The 25,541-nt window shown below is 40.8% G+C and overlaps 1 protein-coding gene across 4 annotated transcripts in view; it reads right to left on the bottom strand.

Annotated features, from left to right (window-relative positions):
• dscamb (Down syndrome cell adhesion molecule b) overlaps positions 1 to 25,541 on the bottom strand; it is a 126,597-nt gene that overhangs the window by 29,998 nt on the left and 71,058 nt on the right. For all 4 annotated transcript variants that reach the window (XM_084350154.1, XM_084350156.1, XM_084350155.1 and 1 more), the window contains exons 4-11: positions 16,215 to 16,361; positions 14,335 to 14,613; positions 13,046 to 13,321; positions 11,269 to 11,565; positions 9,921 to 10,193; positions 8,121 to 8,399; positions 7,744 to 7,863; positions 4,168 to 4,347 (exon numbers count right to left, since the gene is read on the bottom strand). In XM_084350154.1, the coding sequence (XP_084206280.1) occupies positions 4,168 to 4,347; positions 7,744 to 7,863; positions 8,121 to 8,399; positions 9,921 to 10,193; positions 11,269 to 11,565; positions 13,046 to 13,321; positions 14,335 to 14,613; positions 16,215 to 16,361 (1,851 nt within the window). The remainder of the gene's footprint in view (positions 1 to 4,167; positions 4,348 to 7,743; positions 7,864 to 8,120; positions 8,400 to 9,920; positions 10,194 to 11,268; positions 11,566 to 13,045; positions 13,322 to 14,334; positions 14,614 to 16,214; positions 16,362 to 25,541) is intronic.

Raw genomic sequence — 25,541 nt, 5'->3', positions numbered from 1 at the left:
TTCTAATTGAAGTATTGACGGATTTAAATGAGGCTGAAATGCAAGAGTTCCAGTGTTTCGTAACACACACACACAGACACACACACACACACACTCGCACACACACTCGCACATGCAGCATGCAAGCAGAATGAACACAATGTACAATTAATAGATACATAAATAAAAACAGACATACGCCTGCAGAATGTATTATGTGATTGTACACAAACACACACACAAAGACTGGAGACTGGGCATGATGGTGCTGGTGAGCACAGTAATGGTCTCCCTTTTTCAGACCACTCATGCGAGTAAGTACACTTTTACAGAAAGCATCTTGCGTATACGAGTACAGTTTGGGGTTTAAAGGGCATGAAATGTGATCTGTTGATGAGTGACAAGCATGTGGCTGAGCGAGCATGTAACAACTGAGCAGCCAATGACAGCAGAGGAGGGACAGCACAGAGTAGTATCATAGGGCCAAAGAACTTACAGCTGTTTCCTGTAATGTGAATTATTCTAGCTGTGAAGATGTTACGTCAATGCTAAGTGAATCATAAATGACTTAGAGGTTTTAAATGACACTGCAAGAGAAACGTAATTCAGTAACAAATGGAAGCACGTGTGTTTAATCCATATTCACTGTTACTGATGATGACACATTCAGATGATGTCATGAAGGCTCGATGATGCCATATTAATACAAAATGTGCAGTCTCCTTAGTTGTTTGAGATGTGAAGTGGATCTGGAGATAAGAAGGTATTGGCAAAACACCCAACCAGATAATAAAGCATGAAGGTTATGAGATTTTTCAAAACATTTATAAGCTTGGAGCAAATTGTGCTGGTATTTTGTCTTATTTGTGGTATTTTGCAACAGTGCAGGGATCCAAAGTTTGTACGGGTGTTCCTCAAATGAGTATGATTATGAACAGCAAAGGTTTGGTAAAATAAATATGTTTAATATATTAATATTGTACAATATACAATATGTAACCATTTTTATTTCAAACATTCAGAAATTAACATTAACATAATGTGAAGAAATATGTCTGGGCTATGTATTGGTGTTGCAGAGATATCAAGCTAGTTAAGTTAGCATGCTAACCAGAGAGACCCGGCCCCATGTATAACCCACCCTAGCTGGCAGCATGCAGCATCACCAGAGTAACTGCTAATTGCTGCTAACTGTATGTTTTTTATCCGTCCATGACTGTAGCTACTGTTAGCTTGTTAGCTCAGTTAGCCATGTAGCTAGTCAGACTACATGGTGTGTTGGTGTTAACAACACTAGTACAGGAGCTTTGGACTACGAGCAGAAAGAGGTTTTCAGGCCTGGGGCTAGCATGCTAACTAAATAAGTTGTCTTTGACATAACATTAGAATTGATTAATTCATAATTTTAGTTAATTTTTGAATATTTTAAACTTAAATTCTTACATATAGCACCTTTAAGTATTGCAATAGTGGGATTGCATAGTTCCTGAAGGGATCGTGGGGTTAGAAGAGGACGCTCTGTGCACGTGTCAGAATGATTCACTAGTTGAACAAATATCATTTTTATAAAAATTGTTTGGTATAATTTTTCCAGCAGTAATAATACAGTATATACTGTGAAACTATAAACTATAGTTGTTGATTGAAAAACATTTACCATCCTTAGCTTTGTGGCAAGAAAAAACTGTAATTCAAATGAGTGATAACTCATAACCTTTTCATGATATTACTAGAAATAAATGTAAATTCATCTGAAGGAGAAGAACATGTCTTTGAAATAAATAATAAAATCTCTATATAACGTTACCATCATGTTTCATGTTAATGAAACTACTAGTAACGAGAAGTAAGCGTACATTATTTAGCACTGGAGCTGTCAAAATTCCCTTTGATAGAGCCGAGTACAACATGAAACTGAAGCCTTGAGCAACAGCAGAGTGCGTTCGATGGGTCAATGTTCTCTCTCTCTCCCTTTCCCTCTCTCTCCTCTACTTTGGTAGATGATACAACCGACTACAAAGACCAGTGAAATTGAAACCATGCACACAATCTCAGTTTACTTCTCACATGTCCTCAGCTCCCACGTCAAGATGCGCACAAACAAAAGTATACATAAACCACTGCTCTTTCTAGTATGTCCTACATACTGTACACAGGTATTTTGTTGTTCATCTCTTCCAAACACACACACCCACACACAAACCCACACACATGCACACACACTCACACACGCACACACACACACACATGCATCTTATGGTAGATGGGGTCTCAGCAGGGTGGAGCAGTTTGACTGAAGAAAATACACTTGAAACTTCATCTAATCTTTTTTAAGTATCTATAAACAGTATGCGCACACACCAGCAGAAAGTGGGCTACAACACCAGGCTTGAGGGGGCCTATAAACTCTAAGCTATCTCTGTGTTTTGTTTGCAGGGATGGGGATGACTCTTTAATTTTCTCAGTGGACTCTTGTTACAGAAAGATGGAAAGAGGAGAAGATGTGCGCTGCAGTTCAGTGCAACAACACTGCTATACCACCTCAGTCTTCTCTTTGTCTCTTAAGCACTCCTATTGGCATAATGAAGTCCAGTAGATACAGCACAAGCATATCAAGAACACAGTTCCAATCTGTTCTCTGTATTTTTCAGTTATATAAGCTAAAGCGCCCCGTGTCACACAAGACCGTGTTTTCTAGCAGGTTGTCTTAAAAATCAATGCTTAGTGTTCAGAGTTAGATATGCTACTGAGAGTTGAGTCTACTGTAGCTGCAGCCGCAGTGTTTTTGCACTGCGCTTGGTGGAAAATGGAAGAAAAAAGGTTAGTACAGCCAAAGGTCAACTTGCTGCATAGCAACTGTGTGCTACAGTCAGCAAGCTGACCTATGAAAACACAGAGAGCATATCTGAGCCTGCTGCTGTAGCACTGACAGCTTCACACAGTGGCAGCTCCCAACCTCATACACTGCAAGGCTTAATTACACTGACACATGAATATCCACGACATGCCAGCTGATATTAATGATAACAAGTACTGATTTATCCAGAAGGAGAGCTCTACATAAATATTTTTCTCTTTTTACAGAGAGGTCAGAGGTCAGGGTCAGATACGTCCCATCACACTCACTTCAAAAACAAAGTTTAATGTGTGTTCCTTGTCACCGTATTCATGTTCTTTTATATTTGTGTCCTACATATCAGACTTTGGCTGGCGAGGAGAGAAAAAAGAAGAGATAGAGAAACAGAGAGAGGGCTGCCCGTTGGCGGGGGTCCTTGTGCTCCAGTTTGATAACATTAGAACGGGGGAAAATAAGCCCCACTCGCATCTAAGCACCATGAAAATGAGGAGCCACTCCTGGCGCTACAGGGGAGCTACATGCTAATGCTCACTGGAGGCAGGAGACCTGTAGTCGGGGGGATATTTACATGCCGACCGCTGGAGAGAGCAATGAGGACACACATGCACCAAGACAAAAACAGAAACATGATTACATAGAGTCAGCAGAGGACATAGGAGGATACATTGTCTGCATACAGATATGTTTATGCAGAATAGAGCTGCAACGATTCGATCAATAGAAAATGAATCAGCAACTATTTTGATAATTGATCAGTTCAGTGCTCTTTAAAGCAACAATGTCAAGCATATTTTGGTTCCAGCTTCTTAAATGTGAGGATTTGTTGCAAATCTTTGTCATTTATGACAGTAAATGAGGAGTTTGGGGGGTTTGGACTGTTGGTTGGACAACAGAAGCAATTTGAAGATATTGCTTTGAATTCTGGGAAGTTTAGATGAGCATTTTTCACAATTTTTGCCATTTTTTATTATTACTCTTTTTAATCTTGACAAGATCATGACCCCTTTAACGTCTGTTTAGCTTAAAGTGTCTAGATTTAGTTGAAGCTCATCACAAGCTATTTTTTCCACTTGTTTCCATTTGTGTGATTGTGTGTTGCATCATTTTGACAGCTTGTCAATTAAATCTGATGATGTACATCTTCCTTCCTTCCATGTTTTACAAATTTAATATCTGGCTAATCAACTATAAGAAGAGCTATAAGAAAAAGCCCACAGCTGGGAATCATTTTCTTAATGGCTGCTTGTCGCTGCACTAACCAATACATTACAATACACAATGATTACTGCCCATCAGCTGTTATTTATCGTGCATCAGACGCAGGCTCTTACTTTTGACGGTGAGGTACATGGACTTGCTGACATCAGCTCCCACGTCGTTGCTGACCTTACACAGGTAGAAGCCGCTGTCGTCCTCCAGCACGTGTTTGATCAGCAGCGACCCGTTGCTCAGCAGCTGGACACGAGAGCCGCTGTTCAGCGGGATGGGCTGAAACTGGGGGACGCCCGCACCTGGTAGGAAGGGAAGTAGGAAGAGAAAAAACAAAGAAGAGAGAGATGTACGGTCTAGTCAGTCAGATGTTTGGTAATTTTTGACAGCGTGGATGGATGCTACTGAAAGAATATCATAGATCCAAGATGAAAAACAAAGAAGAGTGGGACCGAGAGAAAACTGCACACTTACAAATGTGTCTGCTGCTTCAGCACCATGGACAGAGACATGGTTGAGGCCATAACTCGCACAAACCTCGGTCAGACAAAGGATCAAGAATGTGTGTGTGAGTGTGTGTGCATGCATTTATTTGACCATGCGTCTGTGTTTACAGATTTGATGACAAAGCCTGTCAGATTTAGGGAGGATTGTAAACATGTTTCTTAACACCGGGCCTTAAATCCTTAAACCGCCAAACAGCTGCTGAGCACAGTGAAGCAGGCCGAGCTGCTGGTGTGATGCAATCACAACAGACGTAATGCTCATGTTAAACAAGACAGCAGATTGGTGCAGAGGAACAACAGGCAGAGCAGAAGGAGAGCAGAGAGGCTTTGCATCGCTGCTGGCCTTCGGCACTGGATTCAAACATGTTAACTGTAGCTGCGCAAGGATTTTTTCTGACTTCCTGTGTCGACTCTGGATTTATTCCTTGGATTCATGTTTGTTGAGTTAATAGATCCAGTAGAAAAAGTTATAACCACCACATACAGTGAATGGCTTTAAAACACATTTGATGTCATCTAAATCGAGGACAGAATAATCCTAAAGGCGAAGATTTGTCTGGAGTAATGCTTTGCACACGCCTTTTCTCAATTCTCAACAGTCCAATACGACTGACATTTGATATCCATCACTGAAGCATCGCTGAAATAATTGGACTTGGCATCTCTGACATATTCTGGCTTGCTGCCTGCGTTGTAATTAATACCTATCTTTTTTAATAGAAAATGATATAATCAGTCTTGTTCTATTGTCAAACAATACAGTATCTCATCCTGTAATAGCAGCCTTAAATCTGTTCGATGTCTATGATGCTGAGTTATAAGGTTTTAGCGCCGTCTGCTCCTATACTCATGAAAGCACTGTATTCCACCTTGCTCATGTAGTATTAAACACATGTGTGAACCGAGCCAGGCGTCGCATTAGCTCGTGTTAAAGTTAGCGTGTAGCGATTAGGCTGTTTAGTGAGCTGTGGGTTTTTGCTTTTTAATTAAAATGCAGTCAAGTGGCCGCGGCAGGCAAAGGGTCAAGTGGTGACTTTGTTCCTGCTCCCCTGGCTCCGAGAGAGAGAGGGAGGGAGATGTGTTCTTCCTTGAATTATGGATTTTGCATATCCAAACGGTGCTAGTCGTTATGCTAATAGCAGTTGACCTTTACTTACTGTTCCATATCTCCCAGAGACACTCATCTGGCTCTTAGCTACTTCTGTTGCAGTAAAAGCATGCCAGACAGCCATTCTCTGGACAAACTGCACTCTGGATTACAACAAATTAGACGATGGCTTCCCAAGCCACCTACCCTAGACACATTTTTGTCTGAGGGAGGTGATTTTCATTGCCTGTTTGCTCTTACTGATATCCTGTGCAACAACATATTACAGAGCAACAGGAAAGATGTGGAAATGCCCCAAAAACCACAAAACTGAGCAACAGCTTAGCAAACTTCCCGCTGGATAGGTAAAGCTTGTTTTTAATGCTACGATTGAGTGTACACACACATTGCTCAGCCTGATCTCTCCGTTCTGATCAGAGCTGGTCAGACAGTATTAATCAGGCATGAGGCCTGCTTGTCCCACACACACACACAAACACACATGCAAGCTCGCACACACAGATCCAATCAAAGGGTGAGGAACAGATCTGATTCTTTCATTCCTTTGATCGTGGGGCACACACATACACACACACACACACACACTCACGCAACACTCCTCATTGGTTGTTGTCCTTCTGTTGGTGAAGCTTTCATCCCTGGTTATATGGATGATGGAGCGAACACCTGGGGCCCCTCTTCATCTGCCCTGCTCAAGTGGCTGAACTCACCTGCTGCCTCTCTGCCAGTCTGTCTGTCTTTCCGTCTGCTAATGCTCTGTCTCCGCGTCTGTGTATCCGCTGTCTGTTTTTGTCTGTCTCTCTCTGATGATTCTCTAATGATGCAGGTGGAAATCCTGCGACAAGCCCCGGCCCGTGTTTACAGTGCAGATGGTCGCGTGTGCGTGTGTGTTTTGTTTGCATTCACACACGTATGCACCAGCTGTGGATGAGGCAAATGGAACCCACTCACCTGAAAAAACACTACTGCTGCCATATGAGCTGTGGACAGCACTCATTTTCATACACAGCTGCTTTAAGATACACAGCCTGAGACCAAGGTGTGGCCCAGCTAGCTACACACAAAACTGTTGTTGATCACCACGGTATATCAGAATCCATTCCTTTCTTTGCTTAATATTTTGAGTTTTACTATAACAAAATATATCCTTTTCATATACTGATGCATTAACTTTCTTGTGTACAGTCCATGTTTGATTTAGGGATGGGTCATGATTTTCAAACATTCGAGTATCGTTAAATTGAAAAAAACATTCAATGATTTTACTACTGCATGGAAAAAATGCGATACCATCAGGTATTACTTGATTACAGGCCTTGGTAGAATGATGTTGTTATTACCAGGCTCCCGGAAAATGTCTCTTCCACATAAAGTCAGCACAAACTTGTGCTACTATTTGTTACAGCATGTACAAACAGCAGATGATCTAATAATCATCAAATAGTTTCAGGTGAGTATCGAATAGCATTTTTGCTTGAAATGCCCAGTTTTATTGTTAACAGTAGATATGTCACATGTGAAGTGGATATTTTCACAACTGATTGGCTTTTTTGCACATTTGAATGAAAATTATCACGTGTAATTTACATGTTGAAAATGTGAATCTTATACATTATTATTTGATTGGCTTTGTACACATGTGGAACAAAGCACAGCACATGAAATCATGTAAAATTTGCTTCTTCACATGTGTATTCCACATTTTCCATATTCAGCATTTTCACATGACCTAAAATCTCAACATGTGAAAATAAAACAATGTCCCGTGAACTGGACATTTCCTTAAGTGATTGGCTCTTTCCCCATATAAAAGAACATTTCAATAGTAAACAGTAAACAAAATAATGTCACATGTGAACTGGACATTTTCACAAATGACTGACTTTTTTCATATACGAATGAAAATTTCCATTCTCACATGTGAATTTCATACGTTCCTATGTCACTGGCTTTTTTCACATGTGGAGGGGAAAATACTAGAGTGCTTTGTTTAACTGTGAATTTGAATTCAAAAGTGTGATTTGTTTTCTCTTGTACCTGGACAGTTCACTTGCAGTGGCTAATGTGAGCTGTGCTTAATGTACCTTTAGAGTGTTCCCATACGATGGTGGGTGGTGGGTAGCCTTCAGCAGAGCAGTTCAGCGTCACAGTTTTCCCATAGATCCCATCTTGATCCTCAGGCTGAACCACAAACTGAGGAGGAACTGTACAGACACATAAACACAGGTAACAGTTGACATCGATACATGACATGTTTTTGGTCTCTTATTATACTGTAGCCTGTGTATGCAGTCAAACACTACTCCTGATGATTTTAACTACCTTCCAGACAAGAGAAACTAATAAGTAATGTTTGGTGCTGCAGGGATTGCTTAAAATGAAAACCTGCACACATGCTACAGATTATAGTAGTCCACTAGGTGCCATTAGATACATAATCAGTTCCTTTGTGCTTTCTCACCTCTCACAATAAGCTGACTCTGGTGCTCCACGGCAGCAGCCTCGTTGCGGGCGATGCAGGTGTAGTTGCCGTTGTGGTCAGGCGTCAGGTTGGAGATGCGCAGTGAGCTGGTGAAGTCGATGTTGTCCACGGTCACACCCAGGCTGGCGGGGATCGGCCGTCCGTCTTTCTGCCAGGTGATGTCCAGTGGCCGGTCGCCTGACATGACCACGCAGGGGATGAAGACACGTTGGCCGATGGTGAAACGCTGGAACTCAAAGGGCTGAATGTAGGGGGGGACTGCAGACAGAGGGGGAGAGGGACACAAAGAACAAATGTGATTTCAGCCGTGAGTTTCAAAGACGATCTTAATTCCCTGGATTCTGTGGCAGGTGCGGTGTCCTTTTCTCAGAGTAATCCTGCAATCTTCTAACTATCTTGCTCTAAAGAGGTCACTGAAGGAACATAAAAGACCCGAATAGCAAAGCATTCAGCAATAATTCCCCGTCATTCTCAGACTGAAACATTTTGTCCTTTCAGAACAAGAAGCTACAAGAGCACACAGAAACAGATAAATAAATATATAAATAAATAAAATGACTCCTTCAGGTTGATGGAAAAAGAAAGTTGAGTGAACAAGAACTTTTTTTGTTTGTCTATCAAAAATCATCTATTGGTGGACTGACATACACACTCACCTAACTTCCACCCTGGCTACGACATCAGTCTTTGATTTTATACACTGATCTAACAGCCTGATTACAGGAGCAGCTCATAACCATAAAAAAACAAGCAAAGTCAATCTTGCTGCTTAATGTAACTACACAGTTTTACAGTCAAAAGATCTATTCAAACTGCCTGCGTGTCTGTGAGAAATCTCCAGCCATCGCACAAGTCAACTGTGTTTGAGTGTCCAGTGAGTTCAAATAACAGTGGAATAAGCAGCACTTTAGCACCTTATTTAATTCACAACAAAGTGGAGATAATGGACTCCAGGGATCCCCAAAGACACTTCCGCATTTTAAGCATGAGCAGAGTAAATTAACAAATGCACTCGCTCACTACAGCACCACTGGGAAGTGATGCTTTGTATCATCGCTCTCTCTTTAGCACTCACTCTCTCTCGCCCTCTGTTTCCCTCGCTCCATTGGAAAGTGTAATATAGTGACAACAACCTGGCGTACTGTACAGAGGGAAGGAAATGGGGCATAATGGGGAAGCCCTTTTTAGTGTTACCCATTACAGTTGTAAGATCTCAGAGGAGATCAGACACTCAGCTGATAGAGTCTTCATTAGATACCCTGATGTACTGAGGAATATCAGGTAGATTAATTTAGAAGTCCACTGAGGTCTATGCTATATGATACAGCGGTCTGCCTCTCTATGTGAGTGGGTCTTTTTATTTTCCAATGAGGTCATTTTTAGATGCACACACAGACAGGAGGCAGAAAATGGATGTGCCTCAGAATTGGCCTTACATAATGTATGAGATGAGATACCATAAAGTCTTTATGCTAAGTTAAGCTAATAGGCAGCTTCATATTTAAAGGATGAGTAGGTGTTTATGGCATCTGGTGGTGAAGTCTCAAATTGCAACCAACTGAACACCCCTCACTACAACCTCCCTTTATAATCATGTAGGAGAACCAACATGGCTGCCAAAAACATGAAAGGCCCTCTCTCGAGCCTGTGTTTTGTTTGTATGTTCTTGGCTAAGGCTCAAGATGCAGTGGAAGTTAAATAAAACAACAACAACACATCAAAGTTGTAAGGCATATTTCGCTCAACCAAACTCTGTCTACGCAACTCAGTGGGACTCACCTCTCACACGGACATGGACACTCTGGGAGTCCATCTTGTTGGGCTGGACCATCACCTTGCAGTTATATTCGCCGGCGTCCACCTGCTGCACGTTGGTTAGCTTCAGAGTGCCATTGTTTTCAAACGCTCGCTGTCGGTGGTTGAATGGTAGCAATGCTGAGTTTTTGTACCACTTAATGGAGTAGTAAGGGTAGCCAATCACGCGGCAGTGAACGAAAGCATCCCGTCCAGCAATCGCTGTGATGTTTTTCATTGGACGAATGCTGGCGCGGCCTACAAAGGGACAGAGAAGGAGAAAGAGCCCTCTATAAAGACATTCAATGGCTGGTGTTGTTGACATCAAACAACAGGGGTGGTGAAGTTTGCTTTGTTTGGGTGTTTTTGTATATTATACTATAATTCAGACTTTCCAAATATATTTAGTATTTAAGAGGAAGGTTTGGTTTCCCTCGGCAGCTGCACATATGGTATCTGCCATCAAAATACTTAGATGTGCAAAAGAACTGTTGATTAAAGATCTTCATGTTAGTTTAGCACAGGATCTTAGGCTTAATTCCAAGTGGGAGGCAGTGAAATAACAAGCAGATTAAAGTGCGCTAAACATCTGTAGGAAAACAGATCATTTAAATAGCACTGTAGTACTGATACTACTCTGCTCCTACTGCTCACCCACATAACTGTAATACATTCTGTGTCTCATAACGTGGAAACAGAATAATCGCTTTAGCATCTGATCGTGAAGAGTTGAATTGGCTGCCTGAGTAAATACACGCAGACACAGACACACATGAACACTCACACACACACAAGCAAAATTTATTCATGCAAACAGAAGAAATATATTTTTCTTCTGGCTATTTACAAACCAGCCCATTTTGGAACCCAATATCCAGATACGCTTATGTGCGGCAAACCAGGATAATTCATTTGACCTAAAAATACAGGCATGTAGGAAAAGCACAGTAATAATTTGGAGAGACGAGGCTACAATATTAAAAATTATACAAGGAGCAGAGAGAAAGGAAATAATGCGTACAAAAGAAAACAGAAAAATCAATCAGTGGAGAACAACCTAAAAAGAAATGTGAATGTGATTAAAGATTTAATACTGGAACTAAAAAAAAAACTGAGCAAAGAAAAAAAATAAAAGAAGTGCACGGAAGAGCATACATAAAAGCAAAGAAACAAACAAAATCCTAAATCCTAAAAAAAATAAATAAAAAAAAAAGACCCAAACAACATCCCGCACTCATGTACAGCCAGCTGGACAGAGAGACAGAGACAGACACACATAGAGACAGACAGGTATGTGTATTGTTGTTCTTGGAGGAGCTGATTTGACAAGCACCTCTTACGTTTATTCGAGCCTGGTGGTACACGACCCCGGCCGAGTTGCTGCACGTGCACCGGTACACCCCGCCATCCTGCACCTGGGTGTGCGTGACATTGAGCTGGCTGACCACGTGGCCCTCGTGGGTCTCGTAGTGGCCCAGGTGGTGGTGGCTGTCTTTGATGACGGGGTCGTCGTCCAGCGACCAGGTGCACCTGGGAGGGGGCGTGCCCTTGACGTTGCAGACCAGGAAGACGGGCTCGTTTGGGTTCACCACCTTCTCGCTGAAGGAGGACAGGATCTTTGGAGTACCATCTGTGGTGAGGGATGAGGTCATAAGCATAATATTTTTTTGAAAGAAAAGCATTCATTTACAGTAAATGTTAAAGCCACGTTTAGTGACATAGTTGTATCATACTTATTCATGTCTTCGTGTACAATAAATGGCATAATTATCAAAACTGAGACTGACTTTGTTATTAAAATGACTGAAAAAATCCTGTTTAGTTCGTCTGACTTTGGCTGTTAGGGATGTGTGAAAAATGACTCACAAACAAAATTACTCCAATACAAACTAATAGCTAATAGACTGTTTTAATTTTGACCTAACAACAACCTGTTTCAGCTGGAAGAACTGTTCTTTGTTGTGGTTTCTTTCTTTCCAATAGTTAGAGGTACAATTACCTCAAACATGTTCTGCATTTTTTGTTTTGTATTATTCTTGGTAAAGTCTCCTCGAGAGCTGCTGCTACAGTATAATGTTCCTGCCTTGTATAAGGGATGTTCACTCGGGGCTCAACAATAAAGATTGCCCGATTGCCTTAGCAAGTAAAATGCCACACTGGGCAAGTAAATCCAGCAACTCACTTGCCTGATTGGGGAGTGGTAAATAAGAATTAAACACTTCTTTTCTTCTGATGATGATGACGGAAATAGCTGAGTGGCAACGGACACTCACAAGACAATGTCGGCTGGTGGCATTAGACAATGTGGGCTAAATTCTAACTATATATGGCTCAGTTTACCGCAAGTTTGAGAGCTTTATTTGTATAGGGGCAAGTAAAAATTGACTTTGGGCAAGTAGATTTCTGACCCACTAAAGTAACCATTGAAACATGAATGGTATATAAAATCAGTGGTCGGATCACAGAGCTCTTTTTGGAAAACTGGTTTATTATTGTCTTATCAATTAAAACCCTCCGGTTTCTGGGTCTGTGAGTGTTGAGGATGAGAGGATGTGTTGTTTGCTGGTAAATCTTTGTCATAAAAACCCTTTTTTGTGAAACAATAAAACGCAGAAAACGGAAAAGAAAAATCACAACCTTTTGTCAAGACTTCAACATCCTGTGCCTTTCATTATGAACAGTGATCCAGGAGCTTTCCTCCCAGACGCACAGAGCTGCTGGTTTTTGAAATGTCTCTGTCTGCCTGCTGCTGCTTTCTGATAATCTGTTCCACATGATTATAGATTATCAATATCTTCTTTTTACAGCTCCCCGGCCACAGGAGACAGTTGCCTGAACATGGCTGCCAAGGTAAGCTATTGGATTCAGGATTGTGTGTGCGCGTGTATTTTTGTCCGTGTTTGTGAAGTCTGTGATGGTCATACTAATGGCGGCCTATAGCAGAGAGTCACAGCAGGATGCCATTAACACATAAACCCTGTATTGATCTCCGAGGCCTGAATCTGTTTCTGCTAACTCACTGATTATGCATAAGACAGCTGCTACACTGAGGCTCTTGGTCAGCATATACGTGTATGCTCCATCTGACAAATCACATGCACACGCTTTACCTTCAAGGATGACTTGCACAAAGTCCTGTGCCGACATCTTGCCCTTCCTGGCGAAGCACTGGTAGGCTCCGCCATCACTCTTCGACATTCCCTCCATGATGAGGTTCTCCCGGTTGAGCCCAGTGAAACGAACGTTGTTGCCGGGGTAGATTATCTCTCCATTGCGGTACCATGACAGCTCATACTCGTCTGAGCCGCTCACACTACAAGACAGAGACACCTTGCTACCCACACTGCCTTTCACCTTCCGAGGGCTGACCACTGCCTTCAAGGGCTCTGAGCACACAAGCATAAGAGAAATGTTTTTAATGACATTAAGGCTGACAGGAAGACACAGTAATGGAGGTGGCGGACACAAGATCTGAGAGGAAAAGGTTGGAACAACTATCTCTATTAACTATTAGGGCTAAAACAATTAATTGATTAATCAAGTAATTGATTGACTGCACTTCTGATTATAACCGATCATGATGGATATAGTATAATATATATATACTGTATAATGATCACCAATCATTAGTAATGTCTTAAGAATAAAATGTCAACAACAACATCAACAACAATCTCCATGTGGCTCTGATTTGCTCCAATAAACTACAAACACTTTTCACGTGTTATATAACAAACATGTAAACTGACAATAAAGTTGTATCAAATTGTGTTGTTTTTTAATGTATGTTTGTGGCAGATATTTGTTGGAATTCATGCACATAGATGTACACATTGATGCTTTCAACTACAGCTACAGGTTATCCAGCTGTTTGATAATCTTTTAATTTCCTCAGGAGACATTTTTCTGCCACGTCATGTCCAGTTTTCTTATATGAAATCACGATAATCACCAACATTATCACAAATGCTGATGAGAAGATCACGAGAGGATTTCATACCATCAATATGGACCAGAGTTTTAACATAATTCTTATAAACAATGTAACACAAGTTGGTTCTTCCATTTTTCATTCACATCATTTTCTATCCAATCACATCAGCAACTAACAACATTTTTTAATTTCAGTTAAAATTAATTGATTAGTCTTTTAGTCTAAATAGTGTCAGAAAATGGTGACAAATGCCCATCAAGAGTTCTCAGAGCCCAAGGCAACATCCTCAAATTGCTTGTTTTGTCCACTCAACAGTCCAAAACACAGTATTGTCAATTTTAAATTACATAAAGAAAAAAGAAGAATCAAATAATCGAGTAATTGTTTCAGGGCTTTGTTACAACTGACTACATCAATACACAGATAATACAGAGGCAGCGGTGCTCCCTTTAATAAAACACTTACGTTTGACATACAGCCGCCCCATGACCTCAGCATTGCCGTAACTGTTCCACACTTCACAAACGTACGTCCCAGAGTCACTGGGCTGTGTGCTCTCTATCAGCAACCCTGTGATGGTCTGGCGGAAGCGACTGTCAGGCTCCAAAGGGCTGTTGTCCTTCAGCCAGCGGTATTTGGGCGTTGGGTAGCCTGAGGCCTTACAGGGCAGCTCCACCCGATGATTAATCATCACCTCTCGGTGGTCAAAGCCATCCAAGATGCCTGGCTCAGCATTGGTGGGGTCTGGAAGGAGCAGAGAATTTAGTGTTAATTAGTGGTGAGCATTGCCAGGCGCTTGACAGTATAATCCAATATTGATTCTCGGGGTCAACATTCACTTCGATGTACTGTATATTTTGTGATGTGAGCTAGAAGACAGAGAAACAGTGTGTTCCTAAAATTTCTGGAGGGACTTTAATGCCCCCCACAGTCTCATCTAATCCATTTATCCATCTACATGCTCAGTGCAACACATTTTAAACGACCCTCATTTATCAAACTACAATATGCAACAGAACTGACACTACAGTGCGGCCTGCATTGCAATGGTTGTTTACTTGTTACTGGCTCAAAGAAGGGCTGCATAATTCATAGTTGGCCTTAGAGTGGATTGCATGGCAGGATTGGACAGACAAACCCATTTATTGGTCATGCAATACAATCTGCAAATCAATCAAAATATCCGGGGCAGAGCTATAATTCATATGGAATGACATTTTTACAGTGGAAATAATTTTTTGCTGTCTGCGGTTTTAAAATGCCAAATCTACATTAAAAGTATAAGTACACGTAAGGATGATCTATGACATTCTCAACACTTGGATCAAACACAATATTCATGTGTATTTATGTCTTGCTATCCTGTTTTTCCATCTGTGTCCGTATATATTGCAATTTCAGCACATAGTCATCAGAAAAATGACAGTATGGGTCAACTTTGCAAGCAACTTATTGCATCCCATATTTATATTTCATGTTAAGAGGCAACCTCTGGTGGCTGTAGTAGTCATTATTATTTATTATGGCAGCAAAGGAGGAAGTCAGGTGAAGTAGTAGAGAGAGCAACCACAGGTTGGGGTGGATGGTTGGGTAAAACAAGTAAAGGACCATCATCCAAGAAATCGCTATTGGTGTCCCTCGAGTTATTTTGAAGCTGCTGTAAGTGTTGTTGTCGTTTTAGCTAACTTCATGCCCGTTTTGCAGGTAGCAATCCCTCCCTTCTGTCTATGCCACCGCATGAACACAAAGCAGTAATCCCCAAACACAGCAGCAAACAGGAGGATCCTGCTCTGTGCACATTATAGACAGACAGGAACGCCTCTTTATGGAGTTCTCTGTTTTGATTGGATAAAGTGTGCAGGGATACCAGAACCTTTCCTTTCCTCTTTTATTCTTATGAGCCAGGAGAGGAGAGACATGGGTTACTGACCAAACACTGTATAACAGTGGTTACTGTTGGAATAAAGAGCTATTAAAAACTTATTTAATAAAAAAATGTATCACTGGCTTTAACTTACATCATATACATAATGTAACTCAAGTTAAGTACATGATGTACGCACTTACATCACGCATGTAACTTATTTACTGGAATACGTAACTTAAATTACATTCTTGTTTTAACCCAAACCATGATGTTTTCCGAAACCTAACCGTGTAGTTTGTGGCCAAAACCTGACCAAACTGCGAGCGTATAACAAAAGTCTGGTACGCCTGTCACTGGCACGTTGTCATGTTGATTTAAGAGCGATGATATTCTGTTGTGCAAACTCTGTTACATGGTGACTAAGACAAATGTACAGTATTTGCAATTAAATTGATTTCAGTTTGAATGCAGTACTGACCTGACACAATGAGACGTGCGCTGTTGCTCTGACGAGTCTCACCGGTGTAGCGGTGCCGCGTGGTGCAGCGATAGTTATTCAGCCCATCCTCAGGCAGGACGTCCAGAATATACAAGGCTCCCGTGGATGTGATGAGATATCTTTGTCCTGGAAAAGATGAAAAGAGCAAGTGGAAAAATATGAAAGGCTGAAGTTGTGTGCTTGTTATGTAGAATCAAAACAACTTTTGCAGAATAAAGAATTTATTTACTCCGCCAAAAGCAACAAAGTTTGAATCTCAGCGCATTAAACCTTTAGAAGTTATTCTTTATTTCGGCATGAGATGAAGGAGTTTACTGCAGTAAAGGGAAAAAGAAATCATTTATCTCATGTAAATAAACAAAAACTACAAGACATTTGGTGTAGTGAGATTACTGCAGCCAAACTCCCCAATATTTGAACTTATGCTGCAAACTACTGTGTTAAAATCACCTAGATAATGTAAGACAAAATGTATCAATGACTTCCATAAATGCACAAGTCGTGTTCATGAAATCAGATCTGCATATCAAATCTTTGACCTCCAACAGCTTTTACTGTCTTATCTTTGACTTCTGCTGCTGCAGTAACCTCACCGGCGCCAACGTCTGGTATAGAAAGCCAATCCGTCTTTGGCTGTCGCAGCCAGTTCAGTATGTACGGTAATATTATGTTAATTCTGCAGATCAAACCAGGCTGAGTGGGGTTGTCAACATCCATAAGGAAAGAAACCTTCCTCTCTGCCATCACATGAATGCCCACATTCCCATGGGAGCGGATTGATGTCAAAACTGATCGAAAAAGCAATTTACAGGAGATTGTCTTCGCTGCACTGTGGTGGGCATGCTAAGACAGAGGCAGCTTAGGAAGCCTTTAAGGCCCGAGGAGAAACAACACTGCAACAGCTACAGGTAATGTTGACAGGCTTGAGATAAAAATTATTGTACTGTGACCTAATAGGGCTAAAGTTTCTAAATGCAGCCTTCACTGCCACTAGATGTCACACTAGAACAACAGCGTGTAAAATCAAAACAAATAGGCGCACCAGACTCCATTGACAAAAACACTCATTTTACTTCGCAGATCATCAAAAAACTCATTAAAACCATACTGCGAAGTCTTTCCGCTGTTCCAACATTCACCAACTTATAGACCCTTAATTTACCAAGTTACTGTAGATGTGAAAATATTTTTGCTTTTCACACTGTTTTTTATTTTCGTTAAGGAGCCATTTCTTTGATCTGCCATGTGACCTAAAGCGGCATAATGATTAGTTTACTAGCTATCCTGCTAATGTTAGCTACCTAAAATGTCAAGTAAAATATTCTTTAGTTAGCTGGAGTTTAATGGTTCAACTGAATGTGAATACCTTAAGCTGAATGCTGCTAACCATCTGCCAACTCGCTTTTTTACGTCTGGGAGGTCACCTTCTTACTCTCTTTATCAACACAGGTGACATCATTCTCTGTTCAGGAAGCCATTACTCCACTTTATCTTCACTTAGCTAATAGTTGTTTGATGTCCAAAATCTCATGTACTGCATAGATGCTTTAAAATGGTTTCATACATTTTAAGAAAGCCTATATCTTCTCTATGTACTGTAGCATGATTATCATCTGATTTCCTCAGGCATATTTTGTGTAAATACAAAATGTGCAGTGGAACAAGATAAAAAACAAAAACATTTACTTATTTGTCATTTTTTCACACTCTGGCTTCAAATTACCTGCTAATAAAATGCTAGAAAAAACACAACCAGACTTGGACGTGACAATGCAGTTTGTAAATTGACAGGTTTCAGGGGGGATTATTTCCTGGAGGAGGTTTCCGTTTCTTCCTGCGTGTGTCATTTGATTGACAGTAAGCAGACTGTAACATAATGTGCACATTAATACGAAAACTTGGCACTATGAAATAACGATTAGCAGGGAAACTTGGACAAAAACAAATTAAGGCTTTGTGTTACTGTGATGGATTATCGGGCTCGGGCAATTCCTGTTTGTGGAAGTTGTTTTTCATAATCTGCAAGAATGAAAGGCAGCAAATGGCTTGTTCTGAACATACCTGTACATCTAACTACTTAGGCTACGTATAGATACCTGCATGAAGAATATCAAGAAAATGAGAAACTTAAATAAATGGCACCAACGATCGTAAAGTCTTGGCTGACTCTGATTAAGGTTACAGCCATTATTGTTTGAGAAATCTTGGCTGCATAGATGAGCAGAAATTCTGTCTGCATATTTGATTTTGATTGCACCTCGTGTCTGAAGGCAGTCATATCAGCGATTTATATAAAAGTAGAACGAACTGGGGCTGTGTGGGAGCCAGCTAAAGCAGATTAGCAGTGGGTTATTCGTTTTAGGTTAAACAAGGGAAGCTGTGGGTTTTCTTGTGATTTTTCTCTGAAACAGAGTTAACATGGATGATGTTTTTTTTTTTTAGATTTATGATGAGAAAGTGGGAATGTCTGTCAAACCAAAGGAAAAATCAGCAAAGGTTCTGAAGTGATGAATTTCTTATAATTCATCTTATTTACATTACACTGATGCAGCTTTAATATTTATTGTGCTTTCAGTCAAAATGGCCTTTCAAATCGTCGTTTCAAGATCCTATGAAAAATGCATGGACGAGCAGGTGCAGAGGTTTCTCTTTTCAGTGCGGGTTTACAAATTAGATGCCCCCTCCCTCAGGTCACGTAACATCATCCCCTGTAGATCAGAGTGAAAACAACCGTATGTCACATTTTAATTGCAGTGTTGCTCCCACATTTCATGTTGCAGCACTGAGTTGAGTCATAGTGTTACCAGACAGAATTGTTTGAATAACGCCACAGTCCAAACCAATTAGCCAAACAAATATTAATGAGAAATAACCTAAATGTAATTTTCTTCAAACATTAGATTCCAGGCTAATGTTAACATCAAACCCACTACATGTTTTAATATTCCACTTGAGACTAATGTGTACGGGAGAAGCAATGCATGCTTAATATGCTTACATTTCATAAGCAATTTTTGATGTTTATACATGCAAAGGAAAATCAACCTTGTGGGGTTAACCAAACAGGGGGGGATACAGAGAGAGGCGGGAAAAGAAGAACAAAATATCGCACAGCTATTGTAAGCGTTGACCTAGATAGAACCGACAACAGATTCCACGGATCTGATGTCCTGAAGGGGTTTCACTGGTTTACATACAGGGCTGTTAGATGGGCAACCAGCAAGTGGAATCTATAAAGAGAGGGAGGGAGGGTGTGACTGTGTGTGTGTGTGTGTGTGTGTGTGTGTGTGTGTGTGTGTGTGTGTGTGTGTGTGTGTGCGTGCAGATGCCGGCAGCCATGCATGCATGCCAGTATGCGAGACGATTGGTGGGAGGAAATCTTCTCAGAGGTTGCGGAGGCCAGATGCAGAAAAATAAAAGCATTAGTGTTTATGATCATCGCCTTTGCTTTTTAACTAAATTTTCACTGGGTGTAAACACAGCAGGGGTTGAGGTCATTTCGTCTTTTCATTTTCATTTATAAATGCTTCTCATATACTAAACATCGCATTACTCTTTTGTTACTAATCGCAGGAGGCTGTAATCTGTTCCAAAAAAGCAAGAAAAAGACCAGACCTCCTTACTACAATTGTACCAATAATTAACACTATGTCTAAAAAAGGTAAAAACCCTGAAAATGACAAATTACCAAGCATTCAGACATTTCCTCCAAAGCTGTCCACTCCACACACACACTGCCTCTTTCCCTTTTTTGTCTCCTCCCTTCAGGCTTCTCCATTTTGATTCTGTACTGGTCCTCTGAAATCTCACTGTGGAATCCATCTTGAGTGAGACAAAATGGTATTTCACTCCAGCCGCTGTGAGCTGCTGCAATTTTCTCTTCAAGCACCTCTATACTCCTGCAATGCCTTTTAAGACGTCAGAGCCCAGTTATTGTGTTATGACAGAATGAAGTGCAGGCAGAGGGGACGCTACAGTAGGGAGGGGATACGAAATGAGAGCTATTGTATTGAATTGTATTTTATTGTATTTCTTCACCGCTCCCTTTAATTCCACGGCTTTATCTTTAACTCGCTCGCTGCATCAGCATTTGGGAGTAATTCCTGTCCACAATGCCATGTACGCGGGGTAGGAAACTATGTACAATGACCTTTAAATGCTAAAATATAAGAGTCGTAAACTGGTAGTATAGTGTAGTATATAAACTGCTATGGATTAATTAAGGCAGTAATTGAGGCCTCAGGTCCCAGATGCATTACAAATCCCCTGGACAGAGATTTCTGTGTTATTGTCAGAGAGTTGAGCCCTTCCCTCCATTCATTCACAGGCAGCGCTACTGTAAAGTGAAAAAGTGCTCCACTCCACCAGACACACTTTATCTAATCATCCCCGCTTTGCCAGAGACAGAATCTAATACGAACAGCGGGCTCTCACTCTCAGCAGGCTAAATAAGCCTCGACGTACAGATGAGCTAGTGTCACAGCATCCTCGCTGCCAACAGACGCTCTGAAGTCGCTGCGATTTAAATGAGAGGCGAGCTGGTCAGATCTTCGCTGACAATCTGCAGCTCAGTAACTAGAGTGAATTAGCTTTAAACTGCCAATGTGTTTATTCCAATCGCCCATGCAGAATAAACAACTGTAGACAAATGTGGTCGCAAGGGGTTGATATTTCTGGCATGTTACCAAAAGTAAAGATATTTTTTAGCATCTGGAGCTCCAGATATTGTGTCAATAATACATATGATTATACCCTGTGAATAATCCAGCACAGATGTTAGACCTTGTGACCTCATGTGGTTGCGTTTTTACTATTTGTTTAGTGTTGTTCTTTTTATTATCATAAATTCGCTTGGCCACAATAATCTTGTGGTGAAAAATCGAATATAGCGACACCCATATGTGCATGTTTATCATACAGTTTAGCGTCTTAGCAGGCTAACATTTGCCAATTAGCACTAAAAACACAAAGTACAGCTACGGCTGAAGGAATTATATCAGTTTTGAAAAACGTTTTTAAAAAAAATAATCAGATGATGGCAACTGATGAAAAGTCAGAAGACCACCACAGCTGTGACAATTTATCCTCAGGGGAACATGAATGTGTGCACTAAATATGACTACAATCAATCAAACAGTTGTCGAAACATTTAACTCACATTTACATATGTGAACCTAAGGGAAAAGTCATCAGGATTCATCATTTGAGAACCATAAATGTAGTAAACAATGTTGTGTCAGTCCATCCAGTAGCTGTTGAGCCATTTCAAAAGATATGTGAAAAAGCTGGATTATTCAACAAGAGGAACCATATTCTGTCTTTCAAGAACACCACTGATGTCACACTACATGCATGTCACAGTTTGATTGTAATAGACTGAAAATGTCTGGTAAAGAGAGTCATTTCTTCTCTAAAGGGCGAGTTGGTGAGTCAGAGTAGTTATTGTTTAAAGAGGAAGGTGGGACCGGGCCTCAGTACTCTGTGAGTCAGACGGCGAGGAGGGACCCAGTTCTAGTCGGGTCAGCAGAGATAGAGAGATGATAAATGGGCTTATGAATGTTCTAGGTCTGTGTGGTAACTTCTCTGGCCCACTTCAACTCTCCTGAGTCAGTCGACAAATTAAATTAAAATTAAAAACAGATAGCTGTCTAACATAGGCTGACTGTTGAAAAAATGCACCGTCTATCCAGTTGTTTTTCTGCTCAGATATTACTGAAGAAAATGCCATTGGTGTGCTGTTACAGCTGGATACAGAGCCTCTCTACAGCTCCATCTTTTGTCTGCTCACAGGACAATACCACGATTGACTGTCTGGGGATACAATCCTATAGTACTACAAAACATTAGAGAGGAAACACTGTATGACTCCAGTGATGCTAATGTCAGAGGAGCGAACGATGTATTGGACTCATTTCTGCCTGCTCTGAGTCGGGGGTACGTTGCATCGCGAAGCAGGGCGCGGGGGGCCAGTCGTCTGATCACAGCTTTAATCTGAGCTGATTGAGGTCAGATCGCAGGACTGAACTCTCCACCGCAGAGCTCCTCAGGGCTGCACGGCTACATGCAGAGAAACTGAAATGAGTGCTGTGATTATTCTGCAGATCAAACCAAGAAAGGCCTGTTGTTAATCCATCTGTCCGACTGCTTACGAGATTAGTTATATATAATAAACAGCTATACATCATCACTTACATGCACTGTTTGACACACTGAACTGAGCATACCGTAGGCTCATACTGAGCTACTGTAGTTAGCAGATCATTGGGTGATTGCAGACACTGTGGCTCTCACTTGGATCCATTTAATTAACATGATGACTCAGAAATCAATAAAAGACATGCTAATGGTCAGACTACAGCAACACTCTTTAAATCAGTGAATACAGCTCTGTCAGATGCCACAGGACAGTAATGGACGGACAACATGACACTTAACACCAGGAGAAAGAAGCAAACTGCGACTACAAAATTAACGATATTTTTGGTGAATTCATGAAAACGAAAACAGTAAGGAAAGTAGACCTTCAATGTCATCTTTAGTTGTTACAGTTATATGTAGCACATTTAAATGGATGGCAAGTGAGATCCGTGGACTCATTTCTGCACGAGCTAGGTAGGTTACTACAGGTGCAATGAGCCAGCATAATTGGGTTGATTGAAGTAGGTGTACTAAACGCTTTGGTCACTGGAACAAAGTAGGTTCTTCTGTACTTTCTGTAATTCATAGTCCCCAACTAAAAGTATGCTCAATATAAATGAGATTAAATCAACATAGAGACACTATGTTTTGGACTTTCGCAACCACAAGACAAAAAAATAAAAAATTGTCAGGAAAACAGTGAAAACATCATTTACTGTTGTTTTTACACTTTGGTTTTGGTACAGATTAAACAAACAACATGGTAATTTGTTCCCTTTACAGCTGCTGATAGGCAGATTTTGTTACCACTGGACAGAGCCAGGTTAACTGTTTTGCCCCAAGTGCTAAGCTGAGCTAACCACCTGCTAGCTATAGCCTTATACAGTATTTGATGCAGAGATGTGATTGGCAAGCAGTAAACACACACACACAGATATTTTAGACCTTTTCTTACCTTTGGGATGAACTAAATTAGCTGCCAGCTAGCATGAACACTGCTTGAAAGTAAAATTATACATTCTCTAAATTGGCGAGCCTGTCCTAAAAAAAATTACTGTATAGGTCGAAAAATCAAGCAGCTCATTACGACCCATACTTAAAGTAAATATGGGTAGTAATGAGCTGCTTGATTTTTAGGCAGTGACTTCTAGCAGCTCTAGTAGTTATTACAGCTGTAGATGAGGAAGTGAGGAGAAGTAGTATGAAGAGCGACAACTCCGTATAGGAGGGGAGCAAGCACAGAACTTTCATTTTCAGGAGACTGCTGGTTCTGTCAACATGAGTTCTTTTAACGCTGTGAAGTTAAGTCATAACCTGACATGAGTTACATAGATAACGTAGGTGTGTTGGTAACAGAAGTGACAGAAGTAACGTAGTGAATGGAAACCCAAACCACAATGTTTTCCTAAACCTAACAATTTGTCCTGCCTCAACCTAACCACATTGCAACTGTACGATGAAATTTCGCTACGTGCACAGTCTTTTTGGAAACGGTGATATATGTCATTTTGGGAGAAGCTGACAAACAACCTATTGAGTCATTTAGCTATGAGACGGTTTTAAAATTGGCAGACAAAGTAAAATTCACCCATGACAAAAGAAAGTAACTAAGACTGAAACAAGCTGCATGCTCACTTTGTCTTGTAAAATAGACGTAACTCTGCACACATAACTCCACTGCAAACTCCACTTCCCCCTGGATCTTTGCATGTCTTCACAATCACCATTTATGTGTGTCAGACTCACAGACAATCGATATGGATTTTCAGCACTGCTGTTAAGTAGGCAGTATGTCTTGTCTAAAATTTCAAGGTGAGTCTGATAACTTGGTGGGAAAAACAATGAAAATGGATTTTGCATGAAATTCTAACTGGTGGGAAAATAATCGTGAAAAACAAAGGCTGCAGTGGATTTGACTTGTGGCAAGAAAAAAAATCATTTCTGCATCATATAACTTATGAGATAGCTGTTAAAATATAAAGTTTCTTTTACAGTGCCATCATCCGGCCAATCAGTGTTTTATCTTTCTGTGAGTTTAAACAAAATTGCTCCAAAAACCCAAACACATCCCAATTGTTTTGAGATTAATCAATAGGGTGCAGACTATGATTGGAGCATCCAAAATGCAGATTAGATTGCAAATACTTACGATAATACTATTAAAACCAGGTCAAATGAAGATGCCTTCAGCACCTGTAAAGTCACCTATAAAAATCTCTTTCTCTCAAAGCACCTGCTGTGTGAATAGATTTTAGGAATACAAGTAAATGACAGAGCTGCCATTGAAGCCCCGGTGAAGAAGGCATCCTTGGTTCAGTGAAAGTTTTGGCATCAGAGCTGGAATGCTAAGAGAGTCTCTGTCTCTTATTCAGCCTCAAAAACCTCTGTGTTCCTGTTTGGCTCATTCGACTTCCTCCCCTGCTTCTTCTCTCTCCACTGCTTGGTCTCTCCTTTTCTCCCCCTCTCTGTCTCTCCCTCTGTGTCCTGAATGCTAAAACAGTGGCTGGCTGTTTCAAAACACTGCAATGAAATCCTGCAGTCTCAAACGCCCACACCAAGTAAACACCTTCCTTTACCTAGACGCTGACCCCAGAGCAACACATCGAGTTGTTTACTAAAAAAATTAAATGTTGTATACTACAAACTTAAAACTAATTTAAATATTGAAATTATTGAATGTCCTGTAAATAATAAAAAAAAAAAAAAATGGGGGGGACTGACAAAAAGAACTAAACGAATCTTAAATCCACGTCACATTGGGCAAAAAACCTACTTGCATGCACTTAAATCTGGCTTTTGTCTCAGTCGATATTTATTGGCTCAGGCTTAAATCTGCATAGATGGAAACATCAACCCGCGATGCTATGACGCTAGTTCCAGATGTTGGCATGTAAAACGTTTTTGCATCAAACAGTGCTGAAACAAAGTTCGATCAGCATTGAGTTTAAAAGAGAGACGGAAGCAAAGGATATGGGGTATTTAATTTATCAGCACAGGCTTTGATCTGCAGTGATGGAAACATGACACCTGGGTGGACACGCTAATTTTCACACCCTTTTCCAGCACGATATATCATGTACTGTAATAAGAAGAAATTATGAAGGTCACATAAACAGAGACGCTTTCGGGATAAATAATTCCCCCCACTAAAGGCTTTTTGGATCAATA

The sequence above is a fragment of the Pagrus pagrus genome (assembly GCF_965226575.1).
Source record: "Pagrus pagrus genome assembly, chromosome: 4".
Lineage (NCBI taxonomy): Eukaryota > Metazoa > Chordata > Actinopteri > Spariformes > Sparidae > Pagrus > Pagrus pagrus.
This window is presented reverse-complemented; position numbering and strand designations above follow the sequence as displayed.